Source organism: Chlorocebus sabaeus, chromosome 25 (genome assembly GCF_047675955.1).
Source record: "Chlorocebus sabaeus isolate Y175 chromosome 25, mChlSab1.0.hap1, whole genome shotgun sequence".
Lineage (NCBI taxonomy): Eukaryota > Metazoa > Chordata > Mammalia > Primates > Cercopithecidae > Chlorocebus > Chlorocebus sabaeus.
This window is the reverse complement of record NC_132928.1, coordinates 26,477,276-26,494,272: the sequence shown is the minus strand read 5'-3', so window position 1 is coordinate 26,494,272 and position 16,997 is coordinate 26,477,276. Positions and strand designations below refer to the sequence as shown.

The 16,997-nt window shown below is 41.9% G+C and overlaps 1 protein-coding gene across 4 annotated transcripts; it reads left to right on the top strand.

Annotated features, from left to right (window-relative positions):
* The first annotated feature begins 592 nt into the window (after positions 1-592).
* On the top strand, positions 593-16,821 carry TMEM183A (transmembrane protein 183A). Of its 4 annotated transcripts, none has more exons than XM_037985730.2 (8): positions 593-701; positions 899-988; positions 1,760-1,927; positions 8,233-8,389; positions 9,303-9,483; positions 11,823-11,903; positions 14,113-14,260; positions 16,137-16,821. In XM_037985730.2, exons 1-8 carry the CDS (start codon positions 593-595, stop codon positions 16,229-16,231), a joined length of 1,029 nt encoding a protein of 342 aa, XP_037841658.1. In that variant the 3' UTR covers positions 16,232-16,821. The 4 variants fall into 4 exon arrangements, with proteins under 4 accessions (XP_037841658.1, XP_007987096.1, XP_037841657.1 ...); XM_007988905.3 differs by having other exon boundaries at positions 14,105-14,260; XM_037985729.2 differs by having other exon boundaries at positions 8,230-8,389.
* The last annotated feature ends 176 nt before the right edge of the window (positions 16,822-16,997 follow it).

Sequence of the window (16,997 nt, the reverse complement as noted above, 5' to 3'; positions counted from 1 at the left end):
GGCGGGTCTCTCTCTTGTCCTTTCTCTCGGCTAACCTTACATGGTGATAGATTGGAAACTTTTAAGAACTCCTCCTATTTTGAGAATTCAGAAATTTATTTATAGCTTTCCTAAAACAGAGTGAAGACTCTTACAGACCTATGTTGGACTAGCAGGCGCTCAGTCTCTGTGGTCCGAGATAGAGCACGAAGGTGACAGTGTATACGTATTTTGGTGCTGACGTGGACCTGGAGTGTGGACAGAGGAGTTACTATGAAGAATCCCGGAGACCAGGATGTAAACTCTCAATTCTAATCAACACAGGTGTGGGCTCCGGTTCGTCTCACACAAGGTACTGCAATACCCGACACCACCCAGCACAACAGCTCTCTCTCCACCTGGAACCCGGACCCAGCTTGATTCGCGGGTGCCGGGTGATGACGTACCCTTGCACCTGGCGATGACTGGTTCGCGTAGAGCGGCGTCGTCCGCCAAAGCGACTCGGACCCCGGACCTATGTTCTCGCGAGAGTTAGCGGCCTCCGGTGTGGGATGGCCGCGGAGCCGGGCGGAGCTGGCCTGCGGCTCCCGTGGCCGGCTCTCCGGCCGGAGACATGGCCCGGGGGCCCGGCCCGCTAGGCAGGCCTCGCCCGGATACGGTCGCCATGCCCAAGAGAGGAAAGCGACTCAAGTTCCGGGCCCACGACGCCTGCTCCGGCCGAGGTAGGTGAGGGGGGCAGGGGCGCCGAAACATTTTGGGGCTGGCGGCTGGGAGGGGGCTGGACCGTGCCGAGGTGAGCGCGTCTGTCCGCAGCTGGAGGGCGGCTCGGTCCGGGGGCCTGCAGCGAGGAGGAGGTCTTTGGCGGGGAAAACGCTGACGAGAGAAGGCCTCTTCCTTGAGGGTTGGTGCTGTGTTGCAGTGACCGTGGCGGATTACGCCAACTCGGATCCGGCGGTCGTGAGGTCTGGACGAGTCAAGAAAGCCGTAGCCAACGCTGTTCAGCAGGAAGGTAAGCTTTGCGCGAGCCTTTAAAGACTCATGCCGCGAAGACAGAACTAGGCATTTTATTTTCTGTTTTTCTTGCAGTCCTTTAGTCGTCTTCCTGTAACCATGTTTGCTCTTGTCAATGTTAACTTATATATTGGGGGCGGAGGAGGATTAGTCAAGAGTAGCAGTTTCTGCAGCAGAAGTATTTTCTTTCTTTCTTTCTTTGCATTTAAAAACATGTTTGCATACTCTAGTTTCCACTGCATTGTTCTTGGGTAATCTCTTTGCTGTAGTTCACATATATTTTACTCTGCAGTTTGCTTCCTTGTTTAATAACCTTGGAGTGTTCTTTTCCTTTTCGGTGTTTCTCTTGCTTTCAGTCTGTTTACTCATGGGTCTGAGACTTGTATTTTATGACACCTACTGCCTCCAGCTCAGGACCAGGGCTAAATTGGATTCAATTTGTTTCAAACATTTCTCTGTAGAACTTACGAGAATACAAATCATCTTGTATCCTGCAGGGTTTATAGTGGAAAAATTGTGCGCACCTTTTTTCTTCAGGGCTGAAAAAAGGAGTTTCTGCAACTTTGGAGTCAGTTTGCCCATTCCTTTCCTTTCTTTTTTGTATTTAAAATACTAAAATCTTTATTTTTTTTGGTGATAGATTCTCACCTTTCTCTCTCACGATGTTTTTATCCCCCCTTTCCTGAATGGATGCTGATACTTTGGCTAAGTTGTTTGTATTTCTTGGTGGAGCTGTGTGCCATCTTATTCTTCTCTTATTTCCTTCTAGTAAAATCTCTTTGTGGCTTGGAAGCCTCTCAGGTTCCTGCAGAGGAAGCTCTTTCTGGGGCTGGTGAGCCCTGTGACATCATCGACAGCAGTGATGAGATGGATGCCCAGGAGGAAAGCATCCATGAGAGAACTGTCTCCAGAAAAAAGAAAAGCAAGAGGCACAAAGGTATGGAGCTTGCTCTCTTTGGGTTTATTAGACCTGCCTGTGGTGACAAATTGAAGATGTTACTTTCCCAGTAGCACAGGAGGAGGTGTAAGAGGTGATACCAGGAGAGTTTGAAGAAAACTTGGCTCTCCACAAGAACCTTGGTAGTGGGACAGGATTTAATACACTTGGGCTTTCTTTTTTCTTTTGTCTGAATTCGAGGGGGAAAGAGATTAGTATGTGTTATAGAGTTCTGGAACTGTGAACTGGACTATAGTAGCCCTTCATTGAGAACATGTTATTATCAGGTTAAAAACCCACATGGCAATGTGAAAATAAAAGGCCTTTGCATTTCTGGATTTCTGAATGTTACAGTAAGGAAGCAGAGATGTAACCAAAAAATGTTTTCCCAAATATGTGGATTTTATGTTACAAGTTTTGTTACACACAAACATAGACATTATCATGGTCTTTTAAGTGCTCTACAATTAGTAATGTCTGCTTCATGTCTAATAACTACTGTGGGAAATAGAAAAGTAGGTGATTTTTTAAATATCCTAACGGCAATGAAATATACACAAATGAAGCAAAGAATAGTAAACTGATGGTATATAATGTGCCAAACCATCATTCAGATTCTGGGTTTTCCTCCAGACTTAATGAGTCAGAATCTCTTGGGATGGAACTCAGAATTTTTTTTTTTTTTGAGACAAGGTTTTGCTCTCTTGCCCAGGCTGGAGTGTAGTGGCAAGATCATGGCACACTGCAGCCTTGACTTCCCGGGCTTAAGTGATTCACCCATCTTTTGAGTAGCTGGGACTACAGATGCTATGTCATCATGCCTGCTAATTTTTTCTATTTTTTGTAGAGACAGGGGTCTCACTATGTTGCTTAGGTTGGTTTTGAGCTCCTGGGCTCAAGCAGTCCACCCACCTTGGCCTCCCAAAGTGCTGGGATTATAGGCATAAGCTGCCATGCTTAGCCCAGAATTATTAAAGCTAAAATGGTTCTGATGATCAGCTGCGTTTAGGTGAAATGGTGAGGCTGGGCGCAGTGGCTCACACCTGTAATCCCAGCCTTTTGGGAGGCTGAGGTGGGCAGATCACAAGGTCAGGAGTTTGAGACCAGCTTGGCCAATATGGTGAAACCCTGTCTCTACTAAAAATACAAACATTAGCTGGGTGTGGTGGTGTGCACCTGTAGTCCCAACTACTCGGGAGGCTGAGGCGGGAGAATTGCTTGATCCTGGGAGGCGGAGGTTAGAGTGAGCCATCACATTGTGCCACTACACTCCAGCCTGGTGACAGAGTGAGACTCTGTCTCAAAAAAAAATCATCATAATAATAAATGATGTATGTATTTTTGGTTTCAGATTTACTAGTACTTTCACCTGTACCTGAGAATCAGATAATAGATATTTTTATTTGTTAAAGTATATTGAAGTAATAAGTTAATGAAATTAATGGTAGGATTGCTTTGGAATTACTCCAGTTATTGTTAGTCATATTCCTCTTTTTCAGGATCCAAAAATTAATACAGGTTGAGCATTCCAAATCTGAAAAGCTCCAAAATTTGAAATTTTTGGAGCACTGACATGATGCTGAAAGGAAATGCTTATTGGAGTACTTCGGATTTCTGATTTTTGATTAGGGCTGCTCAACCAATAAGTACAGTCAGGATATTCCAAAGTGCGGAAAAAGCCAAAATCTGAAACACTTCTGGTCCTGAGCGTTTCTGATGAGGGATACTCAGCCAGTATTGACATTCTTCATACTTATTTGTCCTTAATTTTTAACTTAAAATTGCTACCTATCACCATTCTATTAGGGATTTATCTTGTTTTGGACTTGTTCCACAGAATGGCTTAGACTTAAGAAAAAATTGAGATAAAATTTATTCCTTTAAAGTGTACAATTCAGTGGTTTTAGCATATTCACAGAGTTGTGCAACCATCAACATGGTCTAAGTTTAGAACATTTCCATTACTCTGAAAAGAAACCCCATACTTATTAGCATCCCTTCTCATTCCAAACCCTCCTCCAGTCCTTGGAAACCACTAATCTACTTTCTATCTCTACAGATTCACCTATTCTGACATTTCGTGTAAATGGAATCATACAATATATAGTCTTTTGCATGTAGCTTCTTTCATTTAGCATAATGTTCTCAAGGTTCATCCATAGTATGCATGTATCAGTATCTCATTCTTTTTTATTCCTTTTTGTTTGCTGCTATGAACATTCATGGATGAATTTTTCTGTGGATGTAGGTTTTTTCATTTTTGGTTAGATAGGAGTGAAATTGCTGTATTATACAGAAACTCTGTGTTTAACTTTTTGAGGAATTGCCAAACCATTTTCCAAAGTGTGTGCATCGTTTTATATTTCCACCAGCAGTGTATAAGAGTTGCAGTTTCTCTACATCCTTACCAACACTTATTATTGTCTGACTTTTTAAATTATAGTGTATGTGGATTAGTATTTGTCTCCTTGTGGTTTTGATTTGCATTTCCCTATGGCTAATGATATTTGCCCATTTTAAATTGGATTATCTTATTACTATTTTTAAAAATTTTTTGAGATGGAGTTTCGCTCTTGTTGACCAGGCTGGAGTGCAATGGCGTGATCTCGGCTCACCGCAACCTCTGCTGCCCAGGTTCAAGCGATTCCCCTGCCTCAGCCTCCCGAGTAGCTGGGATTACAGGCATGCGCCACCATGCCCAGCTAATTTTTTGTATTTTTAATAGAGATCGGATTTCTCCATATTGGTCGGGCTGGTCTCGATCTCGAACTTCAGACCTCAGGTGATCCACCTGCCTCGGCCTCCCAAAGTGTTGGGTTTATAGGTGTGAGCCACCGCACCCAGCTGTCTTTTTATTACTGAATTGTAAGACTTCTTTATCTATTCAGATTACCAGTCACTTACCAGATATATGATTTGTGGCTTACAGGCTCTTAACCATAATTCATATTTTACTTCCTTATTCTACTTTACCTCCGTTAGGTTTCTCCATTCCATCAGACTGGTCTTTTTTTTTTTCTTTTTAAATTTCTTTTTATTTTATTATTTTAGCAGGTGTAATGTATTTTTCTTCTTTTTTTAAAAAGCCTTTTTTTTAATGACACATGTAGAAGAAGAGAGAATAGTCTGATTATAACTCCGTATAACTATTACCCAGCTTCAACAGTGATCAACTCATAGCTATTAAAAAGTTTTTTTTTCGTTTCTACTAAAAAATACAAAAAATTAGCCGGGCGAGGTGGCGGGCGCCTGTAGTCCCAGCTACTCGGGAGGCTGAGGCAGGAGAATGGCGTGAACCCGGGAGGCGGAGCTTGCAGTGAGCTGAGTCCGGCCACTGCACCCCAGGCTGGGTGACAGAGCGAGACTCCGTCTCAAAAAAAAAAAAAAAAGTTTTTTTAAATTACCATTTTGTTTTTATATGCTATCAACTCACGGCCATTTTTACTTCAGCCATTACTCTCTCTCTCACTCACACACACACACACACACACACACACACACACACACGCTGGGTTATTTTGAAACAATTTCCAGATATACCATCATCATCTCTGTAAATATCTTAGTAGTTATCTTTTTAAAAATACCATTATCACATCTAAAAGACTTAACAGTAATTTCTCAATGTCATTAAAATCTTGTTAGACTGTTCTGTTTACTGTTCTCACATGTTTTGCTTTTCTGAGTCCCTTGGTTTCGTGTTAGCATTTATTCACTTGACATGCTTTTCCTGTTAACCTATGCCTGTCAAAATTCTTCATGTCCTTCATGACTTACCTCCATGAAGCTTTCATTTACTGATTCTATTTACTTCGTTTTGAAAACTCTTAATAATTATGTATAAAACACTGACAGTTCTTCATTGTTTACTAAATTTTGTCTCTAAAGACAACATTTTTGATAGCACTCTGCTTTGTAAAAGTCCTTATGGGTCTCAGTAGAGGAAATTTTTGTTTGTTTTTTTGGTTTTTGTTTTGGATTTTTGAGACAGGGACTCACTCTGTTGCCCAGGCTGGATTGCAGTGGTGCAGTCATGGCTCACTGCAGCCTCGACATCCTGGGCTCGATTGATCCTTGCACCTCAGCCTCCTGAGTAGCTGAGACTACAGGCATGTACCACCATGGCTGGCTAATTTTTAAGTTTTTTTATGGAGACTGTGTTGCCCAAGCCGATCTTGAACTCCTGGGCTCAAGCCATCCTCCCACCTTGGCCTCCCAAAGTGTTGGGATTACAGGCATGAGCCACTGCAGTCAGCCACAATAGAGGAAATTTTAACTGTTGTTTGCCTTCTCTTTCAAAGAGAGAAGAGGTAATATGGGAGAAAGTGGGGCCTGGACATGGTAGACTGAGTCTTGCATGATTACTGGAGATTATAAGAGGGATAAGAATTAGAAAAGATGTTTTAGACATATTGGGTCTCTGTTGTGAAGAACCTAGCCGAAGAACTTGATCTAATCATAGAGTTGTGGGAAGTAGTTAGCTAGAAAAGCAGGGGCAACTTTGGGGAGATGGTGTAAGGGCTTTTTCCCCAGGAAGGAAGAAAGCTGATAATTTTAGTATAGTTCTATGACTAGATTTGAAATAAGGGTTAGGGTTAGGATTAGCTCAGATTCAGGTATCTTTACAAAGCATGTGTATTAACTGAACCTGAGAAGTATAGTAGACATCAAGGTCAGGAGAATTAACACTAATGAGTGAAGAAGTAAGAGAGAGGGATACTTTTTTTTTTTTTTCTTGAGATGGAGTTTCACTCTGTCACCCAGACTGGAGTGCAGTGGCATGATCTTGGCTCACTGCATCCTCCGCCTCCCAGGTTTAAGCAGTTCTCTGCCTCAGCCTCCCAAGTAGCTGGGATTACAGGCGCCCACCACCATGCCCAACTAATTTTTTTGTATTTTTAGTAGAGACAGGGTTTCACCATCTTGGCCAGGCTGATCTTGAACTCCTGACCTCGTGATCCACCTGCCTTGGCCTCCCAAAGTACTGAGATTACAGGCGTGAGCCATTGCACCCAGCATGGATATGTTGTTAAAGAGTGACTGGGTGTCTCTGGCAAGGATCATAGGTCAAACTTGCAATGAAACAAGGAGAAACTAGAAGGAAAAAAACATGTTTACAGGTAGTTGTGTGTGATGAGAATGCACTGTAACTTATCTGGTTTTTTAATTTAATTTGTACTTTGAGATTTCCTTATACCATCCTTTTTTTTTTTTTTTTTTTTGAGATAGAATCTCACTCTTGTCACCCAGGCTGGAGTGCAGTAGTGCCATCTCAGCTCACTGCAACCTCCACCTACCGGTTCAAGCGATTCTCCTGCCTCAGCCTCCCAAGTAGCTGGGTATTACAGGCATGTGCCACCATGCCCAGCTGATTTTTGTATTTTTAGTAGAGACAAGAGTTTCACCATGAGGATGGTCTCAATCTCTTGACCTCGTGATCCGCCTGCCTTGGCCTCGCAAAGTGCTGGGATTATAGGCATGAGCCACTGTGCCCAGCCTCCCTATACCATCCTAAAGTCAATTTTGTTTTTTTCCCGACTGAAAATGTTTATTGGGTGGAGACTTAAAGAGAAACCAAGAGCAGGGCTTAATAGCATAAAGCTGGAATTCGGAGTCAGAAAATCTTGGTTCTATTTCCTTTGAGTGACAAGGTTTTTTTTTTCTTATTAGTAAAATGGGTGCAATAATATTTTTCTTATTCTATTGAAGAATTATTAGAGTTGAATGATACAATGTGTGAAAAGGCACTTTTGAAACTTCAAAATGATGGCCAGGTGCAGTGACTCATGCCAGTAATCCCAGCGCTTTGGGAGGCCGAGGCGGGTGGATCACTTGAGACCAGGAGTTCGAGAGCAGCCTGGTCAACATGGTGAAACCCCATCTCTACTAAAAACTTAGCTGGGTGCGGTGGAGCGTGCCTGTAGTCCTAGGTACTCTGGTGGCTGAGGCATGAGAATCGCTTGATCCTGGGAGGCGGAGGTTGTACTAAGCTGAGATTGCACCAGTGCATTCCAGCCTGGGCAACAGAGTGAGACTCTGTCTCAAAAAAAAAGTAAAACTTCAGAATGGTATTGCCAATAGTTGTTAAGTAAAGGCCTTAAGAACAAAACCTATTTACTTGGGCAACAGGAGGTAAAAGTTTCCAGCAGCTAAGATGAGCAGGAAATGATAAGTTTGAACGGTTTCCGTGGACCTATTTAAAACCATTTTCTTAACTGTGCAATCCTTGGGAGAAATGAAATGATCGAGTATCTTTAGATATGTGTGTAGAAGATCAGAGATTATTCTTTTTTCTGTTTCAGAAGAACTGGACGGGGCTGGAGGAGAAGAGTATCCCATGGATATTTGGCTGTTGCTGGCCTCCTATATCCGTCCTGAGGACATTGTGAATTTTTCCCTGATTTGTAAGAATGCCTGGACTGTCACTTGCACTGCTGCCTTTTGGACCAGGTTGTACCGAAGGTGCGACCACAGAGACCTCACTCTTTTATCTGTGTAGCTGATTTCATTACTGTTTGTGATTTGGAGCTACTCACTGGATGGTGACCTCTTTTCACTTTCTCTACTCCATGTTGTCTGGGCATGACCCAGCTTTGGACTCCTTGAGCTCCTCTCTAATTTAAATTTGATATTATTAATTATCCAGGTAATTGTCTTCCATGTGGTTGCCTCCTTCCCCACTCCAGTATCCAGTTTCAGCAAAATGTCTTGCTTCAAGTCCCAGAGAGAACTGTCTTTGACTTTTCTTCAGAGGCTTATTTTAGCTACAATGTTCAAAGCTGCAGATGCCTATCTGCTCATCTTTTCAGCTGGATTAGGTGTTGCTTTGATTTGCTAGTCGTCTTTAAGTATTACACAGTTTTTGTACTTATGCAGCCTTATGTATAGTTGTAGTGGTGAGGAATAGGTAAATTATGTGATTAGTAAAAGGGCTTATTTTTGATGCTAGGTGTGGAAGTGTAGTGACAATTGTAAACTGTCAGGCTGTGGTGGGAAGGAATGTTGAAGTAGAAAGGAGTAGAGAACTCATTGTAGACCTGACAGGAGAACCTGGTGGCTCATCTCCAGTATAGGTTCCTCTAGGACAGGTTCTTTTTGAGCAGTTAAAGCATAATATACTGATACCAATTCAGAGTTTGCTCTTGTGTTCAGGAAAAAAGTGAGGATTTCAACTTTAAAAATGGATGGTGAACTGCAGGATTACAAGGCAAAGACGTAAAAGTTGCCAAGAGGTCAAGTAGCACTGGGGACAAGCTACCTACTGGCCAGTGGAATAGTGCAGTAAAGTTCATACAGAGACCAGGAGTCTTAGGAGACTGACCTAGAGCAGGAGAGACAGGTCACATATTGGTAGGAGTAATGTGTCATGTTTCAGGCACTACACGCTGGATGCTTCCCTGCCTTTGCGTCTGCGACCAGAGTCAATGGAGAAGCTGCGCTGTCTCCGGGCTTGTGTGATCCGATCTCTGTACCATATGTATGAGCCATTTGCTGCTCGAATCTCCAAGAATCCAGCCATTCCAGAAAGCACCCCCAGCACATTGAAGAATTCCAAAGTAAGTGAGAATTTGTGTTGGGGTTTGACTAATGGACTCTTGTATGGTAGGCCTGTTATCATGGCTTGTCTCCAACTTCCTTGATGGGGAGGGGTGTAGGTCCCAGGCTGCTAAGGGACTAATGTAAACTTTCAGGGCTCAGAGATTTCACTTCTCCAAGACCTTTCTGCTGTGCTAGCTGGCTTATCTTATACTTACCTTAAAGCTTTCCTGTGCTTTTAGTGTATTCTTTATTCTTTTTATTTTAATTTATTTTCATACATTGTACATTGGACCCCTTTAGATATAATGGTTTTGATGGTTTGGGCTAGGAAGAGCATAACTGAAATGGTAGATGTATGCTGTAATTTTTAAGAGGGGCTTTAAATCACGGTACAGAGGTATGACGTGAACGTCTCACTGTTTTTCTCTTTCTAATGCAACCTTGACATCAGGGATTCCCCTTTATTGTTGACCTTCTTAAAGGACTCTGGTGTAGACTTGACTTCTGTAGCATTTGGAAGTGCCCTGTGCCAGGCTATTGCCAGGCTCTGGTAGGTCATCTCATAGACTATAAGGTACCCTGATTCATAAACCTTAGTTCTCTCAAGTTCTTTCTGTGTTCTAGGCTCTTTTTTGTCTCAGGATTTCCCTGATATTTTATATTCATACATTTATATTCAAGTCTGTCATTCTTCTGATTTGTAAATATGTCTACTAGCCTTTGGTCCATTCTCTCTTTTTCTCCTCCCTGATAAAATTACTAAATCACCTTTGCCAAACAAGGTTACTCTGTTCCTACCTCAAATCTGATGTTCCATAGCATTTCCCATTCTCTTGTAGTTTGTTTTTATGGTATTGGACATTATATAATGATTCTTCTCCCCCAGTTTAGCTCTAGGGTGATCATATTCTACCTGATACATATTAATTAAAAGGGTGCTATTGATTTCAAGATTATCGAGGTTCCCCCCAGCCTTGTAAACTGAGGTGGTCAGGGCCATTGGCAGAGCTCAATTTAATATCATGCTAACTGGTGGATTTAGAGAAGGAGTAGAATGCCAGGAGAGTAGGATTTCACCCAGCAGCTGCTTCTGCTTGTAATATGAGTGGACGGTGTATCTTCTCACATTTACAGTGTCCCTTTCCCCCAAAACATTTGATAGTATCAGATTAACTGTGGTGAGCGTGGGGATCATCTGAAAGTTAGCCCTGCCAGGAGTGAATCAATTGCTGGGAGCAGAGCAGCATTGGGCAAACTCCTCATGCTTGACACATCTTAGCGGCTCCAGTGCACAATGCAAGTGCTACTGCCTAAATTCTAAAATACCCCATCTTCATATTCTTATCATTGTCTATTAATTTTTTTAAAGTGGACTGTAAAAAGCCAAAGTAGAATGAAAACTAAGGTCTTAATCCAGATAGTAAGCCTAGGCCATCTGGCTGCTGCTTTTGTGCCTTGTTAGAGATCTTCTGAAGAGGGTGTGGGGCCTGCAGTGGCAGGTGTCCCATGCTTGGCCTTGCCACTTGTATACCCATGATTGTGTGGCATTCAGGGAGTTGCCAGCATGCCTAAAGGAAGTTGTCCCATGTTCCTGGACTCCAGCTTTTCGTATTTGATTCCCCCTCTCTCTCTTTTCAGTAGCATAGCTTGTGTGGGACACTGGAGCCGTTGTGATGGCAGCAGAAGTGTTTTCCCCTTAAAGCCAAGCCCATTAATTTTGATGGAACAGCAGGACGTACAGGGCATGTCTGAAGGGCAGGACAGCTGGCACGGCGGACGACCCACCCCTTATCCCCCGGGAGGTACTTCACTTCTTGTGCTTAACCCTAGCTGTAGCCTGGCTTTCACTGAGGGGCTTATTCTAGACAGAATTCAGCCTAGCTCTGTAGTTTCCTTACTGGCTGTCTGCTCCCAGAGGGTCCTGAGCAGTTTGCTTCTATTATAGGGCCAGCCTCTCTGCCTACCTTATGGCCTTGTATCATCTTGCCTGGTGGCTGCTGGCTCTCCTTACATTTTAATGTAGAGGATTAGCCTGCTGAATCAGAGAGGATGCCCCAGTCTCTAGATACCACGTTTCTGTCTTTGAAGATAAGAACAATAGGGGTTGATGTCAGTAACCTCTGAGGTTGACTTATATTGGTCCCTCCTCTCCTTATTGAACAGCCCTGGGATTGTCTGTTTTTATGTTGAACCAGTGTCAACTTGGGAGTCTATCTGTGCCAAAGTAAAATCTCAGCATTGGGACTGTGGCTGGCTTTAGAGCTGTCAAACAGAAAGGTTTTTGCTGATTATTTTGATTAGTGTATTTTGATTTTTTTCTTTTTCTTTTTCTTGGTTTATTTTTACTTTCTTATAGTGCTTACTTTTCTGGTGCAGAAAGATTGTTGGGAACAGACAGGAACCAATGTGGGAATTCAACTTCAAGTTCAAAAAACAGGTATGTGGTCTTCTCTTTGTTTTTCAGATAACACCTTGTTCGAAGAGATTTCCCTAGATATCTTTCTTAGTCTGTGCTGCTATAACAGTACCACAGACTCTGGGTAACTTAAAAAGAACAGAACTTTATTTCTTCATAGTTCTGACGACTGGGAAGTCCAAGTTCTTTGCAGGTTTGGTGTTTGGTGAGGGCCTGGTCCCTTTGCTTCCAAGATAGTGTCTGATTGCATCCTTCAGAGGGAAGGAACACTTTGTCCTCACATGGTGGAAAGTGGAATGCCAAAAGGGGCTGAACTTAGTGTGAAGACTCTCTTATAAAAGCTTTAATTCCATTCATGAGGGAGGGCCTCCCCAGTAGGTCACCTCCTAAAGGCCCTACCTCTTAATATTATTGTGTTGGAGATTAGGTGTCCACTTGAATTTTGGAGGAGACATAAACGTTCAAATCATAACACTGGACATGAAATTGCCTTACTAAAATCAAACAGTGTATAGCCTAAAAATCCAAAATCTGAAATGCCTCATAATCTGAAACTTTCTGAGTGCCAACATGATGCTCAAAGAAAATGCCTTTTGGAGCATTTTGGATTTTGGGGTTGTGGATTTCAGATGCTCAACTGGTATAATGCAAATATTCCAAAATCTGAAAAAATCGGGAACACTTCTGGCCCCAGGCATTTCGGATAAAGGATACTCAACCCGAAATGCCATGAAAACAAAAGAACTATGTTGTATTGAAAGACAAGGATAACAACCTACTGCAAAGAGTAAATCTTGAGTGGATCCTGGATAAGTGAACAAAGCTATAAAAGACATTTTGGGGCAATTTAGGAAATCAGAATGTGCTCCGGATAATATGAAATAATTGTTAATTTTCTTATGGGTGATAATGATAATGTGGTTATATGTAAGTGTATGCTGAATTATTTACGAGTGACGTATAAATGTTGAGAGAACATATTAAGAGAATAGTTCCCAAAAGATTAATTGCCATTACAGGATAGCAGACGTCTTAAGTCACCTTTACTTTGTCAATATATTTATGTATTATTTAAACTTATTTACCATTAAAAAAAGCTTTCATTATGGAAGGGGAAGCCTCATGTATTTCTGAATGTAAGCCTAAGAGACAGAAGACAAATTACATGAACTCTCCAGTTGCCAAGCCAATGAAAATTTTTTAAAACCTGGAAAAATTATGCCAGAGGCATACACATTGTTTACTAATCTGATTACTGGCCAAGCCTTGAACAGTGACAGTATTACTCAAAGGACAGCTGTATTATTAGGTGTAGTTATGATCACCCTATATTCTTATGTGGAATTATGAGCAGATATGGCAGTGGGTTTATAGAAACCCATAAACCCATTTCTAAGTAGAGGAGACAGGTGAAAACACATGGAGTGGGGTGGGGTGGGGGGTGCGGGGGTGAGGTGGGAAGGGAGGTGTTTTCACTTGTCTCCTCTACTTAGTGTCTCACTGATGAGACACAAATACTATTAGTTATTCCTCACATGATGGCAGGTGGGTTACAGATAAGTTTGTACTTAAAGTAAACCTTATTTTCTTACTGATTTATTTCAAAAACATGGTTGTGGGGAAGAATTTTAGTTCTGATATTTTGCATTTGATAAGATCTGCACAGTCTGTGGTATCCATTAGACATTGGTAGAAAGTCCACCATAGACCTTTCTGAGAAGGAATTGAGAGGCAGTCTTAGCAGTGGTGAAATGTGACTAGAAGCAGACAGTAGGATTACTGCAGGAAAGTGAATGCGGAGATTTCCTTTAGTTCCGAGACTTGTGATTCCTTTGTTTTATGGGGTCTGGAATTAGGTGGCCACTTCTGCTTCCTTCCCTTTTGTACAGCAGATGTTCTTTGGAGTCTGACAAGTTACAAGGAATTTGCAATCTTTCAAACATTGTAGAACCTCTGGTAGAGGCTGTAAGTTTCCATTTCTTGTCAGATGGCAAGGGATACCATCTAAATGAAGTATAAACCCGCTCATCCAAATGTATTTCCCGTTCTTTCAAAGGGTAGATTTTCTTTGATCTCTGTATAGAAACATATATAAAGAGAGAGGAGATAACGGAAAAATGTATCTCACTAGCTTTAGTTGAGCCATAGGATTTTCTTTTGTAGACTCTTAGAGCCATATACATTTCTTCTAAGCCATTGGATTAATTCTTAGTTCTCTTCAGTCCCCTAGGTTAAAGAGCAAGTGTACAGGAGGATTGCAGCCTCCCGTTCAGTACGAAGATGTTCATACCAATCCAGACCAGGACTGCTGCCTACTGCAGGTCACGACCCTCAATTTCATCTTTATTCCGATTGTCATGGGAATGATATTTACTCTGGTAAGTAGGGACTCAGGATGTCATTCTCAGCTCTTTTTTTTTTTCATTCTGAAAGGAGGTGAACCACAGCTTTTTTTTTTTTTTTAAAAAGAGACATGGTTTCACTCTGTCACTCAGGCTGAAGTGCAGTGATAGAATCATTGCTCACTGCAACCTAAAACTCCTGGGCTTAAGCTATCCTCTTGCTTCAGCCTCCCAAGTAGTTAGGACTACACATGCGCACCACCAACCCTGGCTAATTTTTATTTTTTGTTGCAATGGGTGTCTCACAGCGTTGCTGAGGCTGGTCTCAGACTCAGTTCTTCCACGTCAGCCTCCCAAGTACTGAAATTATAGGTGTGAGCCACTGCCTTCAGCTTTTTTATAGACTTTTGCTATATCTGAGGTTTGAAGGATATTTGTAAGTTTAACCATGAAGGAAGGTATCTTTAAAAAAAAATAAAGTTTGAAATCAGTCCTGTATATTAGCAATAGACAGATTTGTGGAGACGTTAATTATATCTGAGAATATTTTACCTTCTTTTCTTCATTGTAGGAAAGGGAATGTTTTTGCATTTTCATGTGTAGTGGTCATTAATGATTGAGAAACATTATCCTGTTAGGAAGAATGATGAGATATATACATGAGCACTGTATGTCAGGACCTTGAGGCATGCATAAGGGGTTACAAATGAGATATTAAAATATAGAGTGACCGGCTCAGCTCTGTCCTTTGTGTGATATTATCACTGTTCAAGGCTTGGCCAGTAATTAGTAAATAATGTATGTGCCTCTGGCATATTTTTCCAGGTTTTAAAATTTTTTCATTGGCTTGGCAGTTGGAGAGTTCATGTAATTTGTCTTCTCTGTATCTTAGGCTTACATTCAGAAATACATGAGGTAACCCTTCCACAATGAAAGTAACTTTTTTTTTTAATGGTAAATGACTTTAAATAATACATAAATATACTGACAAAGTAAAGGTGACTTAGACTGCCACTATTCTATAACTGCAATTTATCTTTTGGGAACTGTTTTCTTAATGTGTCTGTTAATATGTACGTACTCTGTCTTAAATAATTTTGTATAATTGAGATTGTGTCATATATGCAGTTTTTTTTTTTTTTTTTGAGACGGAGTCTCGCTTTGTAGTCCAGGCTGGAGTGCCATGGTGTGCAGTCCCGGCTCACTGCAACCTCTGTCTCTCGGTTTCAAGGGATTCTCCTGCCTCCGCCTCCGAAGTAGCTGGGATTACAGGTGCCAGCCACCACACCCAGCTAATTTTTGTATTTTTAGTAGAAATGGGGTTTGGTCAGGCTGGTCTCAAACTCCTGACCTCAGACGATCTGCCTGTCTTGGCCTTCCAAAGTGCTCATTAGTGAGGCTTTCTTTAGCATAGTTTAAACATGTGAAGCTGAGAAGGCCTTATAAAATTGTCCTTAATTTTTTATATCCTTAAAGGTTGGCTGGGCGTGGTGGCTCACGCCTGTAATCCCAGCACTTTGGGAGGCCGAGGTGGGCAGATCACCTGAGGTCAGGAGTTTGAGACCAGCCTGGCCAACGTGGCAAAACACTGTCTCTACTAAAAATACAAAAATTAGCTGGTCATGGTGGTGCACACCTGTATTCCTAGCTACTCGGGAGGCTGAGGCACGAGAATTGTTTGATCCCCGGAGGTGGAGGTTGCAGCGAGCCAAGATCACATCACTGCACTACAGCCTGGGCAACAGAACGAGGTCCTTTCTCAAAAAAAAAAAAAAAGATGTTCATGTTATAATTTAGAGATTAACCTTGTGGCCTAGCTAGTGTAAATTAGTGTGGACTATTTCATTTCGGAGTGAGCTGTTGGAAACCAAGGTTGTGTAAGTTGGATACTGAATCTGCTTTTCCATTTCAGTTTACTATCAATGTGAGCACGGACATGCGGCATCATCGAGTGAGACTGGTGTTCCAAGATTCCCCTGTCCATGGTGGTCGGAAACTGCGCAGTGAGCAGGGTGTGCAAGTCATCCTGGACCCAGTGCACAGCGTTCGGCTCTTTGACTGGTGGCACCCTCAGTACCCATTCTCCCTGAGAGCATAGTTACTGCTGCCTATCCCTTGGGGCAGCCCCGAGTCTAGTCCATTAGTAATCAGATTCCAGTTTGGACGGGGCGGCTGAATTGTATATCTGGTTAGTAATGTACATGCTCTTCAGGTTCTAGGGCTCCTGTTAGGGGAGGGAGAAATGTTGAATCAAGAGGAAGAACTACTACTATGATTTATAAACATATTTTAATGTGAAAATTTGCATTTAAAAGGAGTGGCCCTGTTTTCTGTGTTAAAACCCCATTTGGTGCTATTGAGTTTGTTCTTTATTCTTTTATCCCAGTGAAAATTGTTGATCTTGCTCTAGGGAAAAATTAAACTCTTTGAATCTCCAAACAAGGAAGTTTCGGCATTCCCTTATGGATCAGAGGAACCTTAGAGGCCTGAAATTGTTGCTTCCAGTTTAGCTGCCCCTCAAATTCAAGTGAATATTTTCCCTTCTCCCTTTACCCTTCTCCAGAAATAAAGCAGGTGACAGGGTTTTCAGAATCTTACCAGATTGACTTGTGTATCTTTTTTAAAAAATAATTTGTGATATTTATTGCATACATTTTCTTTTGCCAGTTTTGGATTTTAGGTATTTCTTGCATGAGGTTGATAGTGGTGGTGATGACTTTATACCCTTGGTTCTATACTAGGAACTTTACATAGTATCGCAACTTCTCACAGT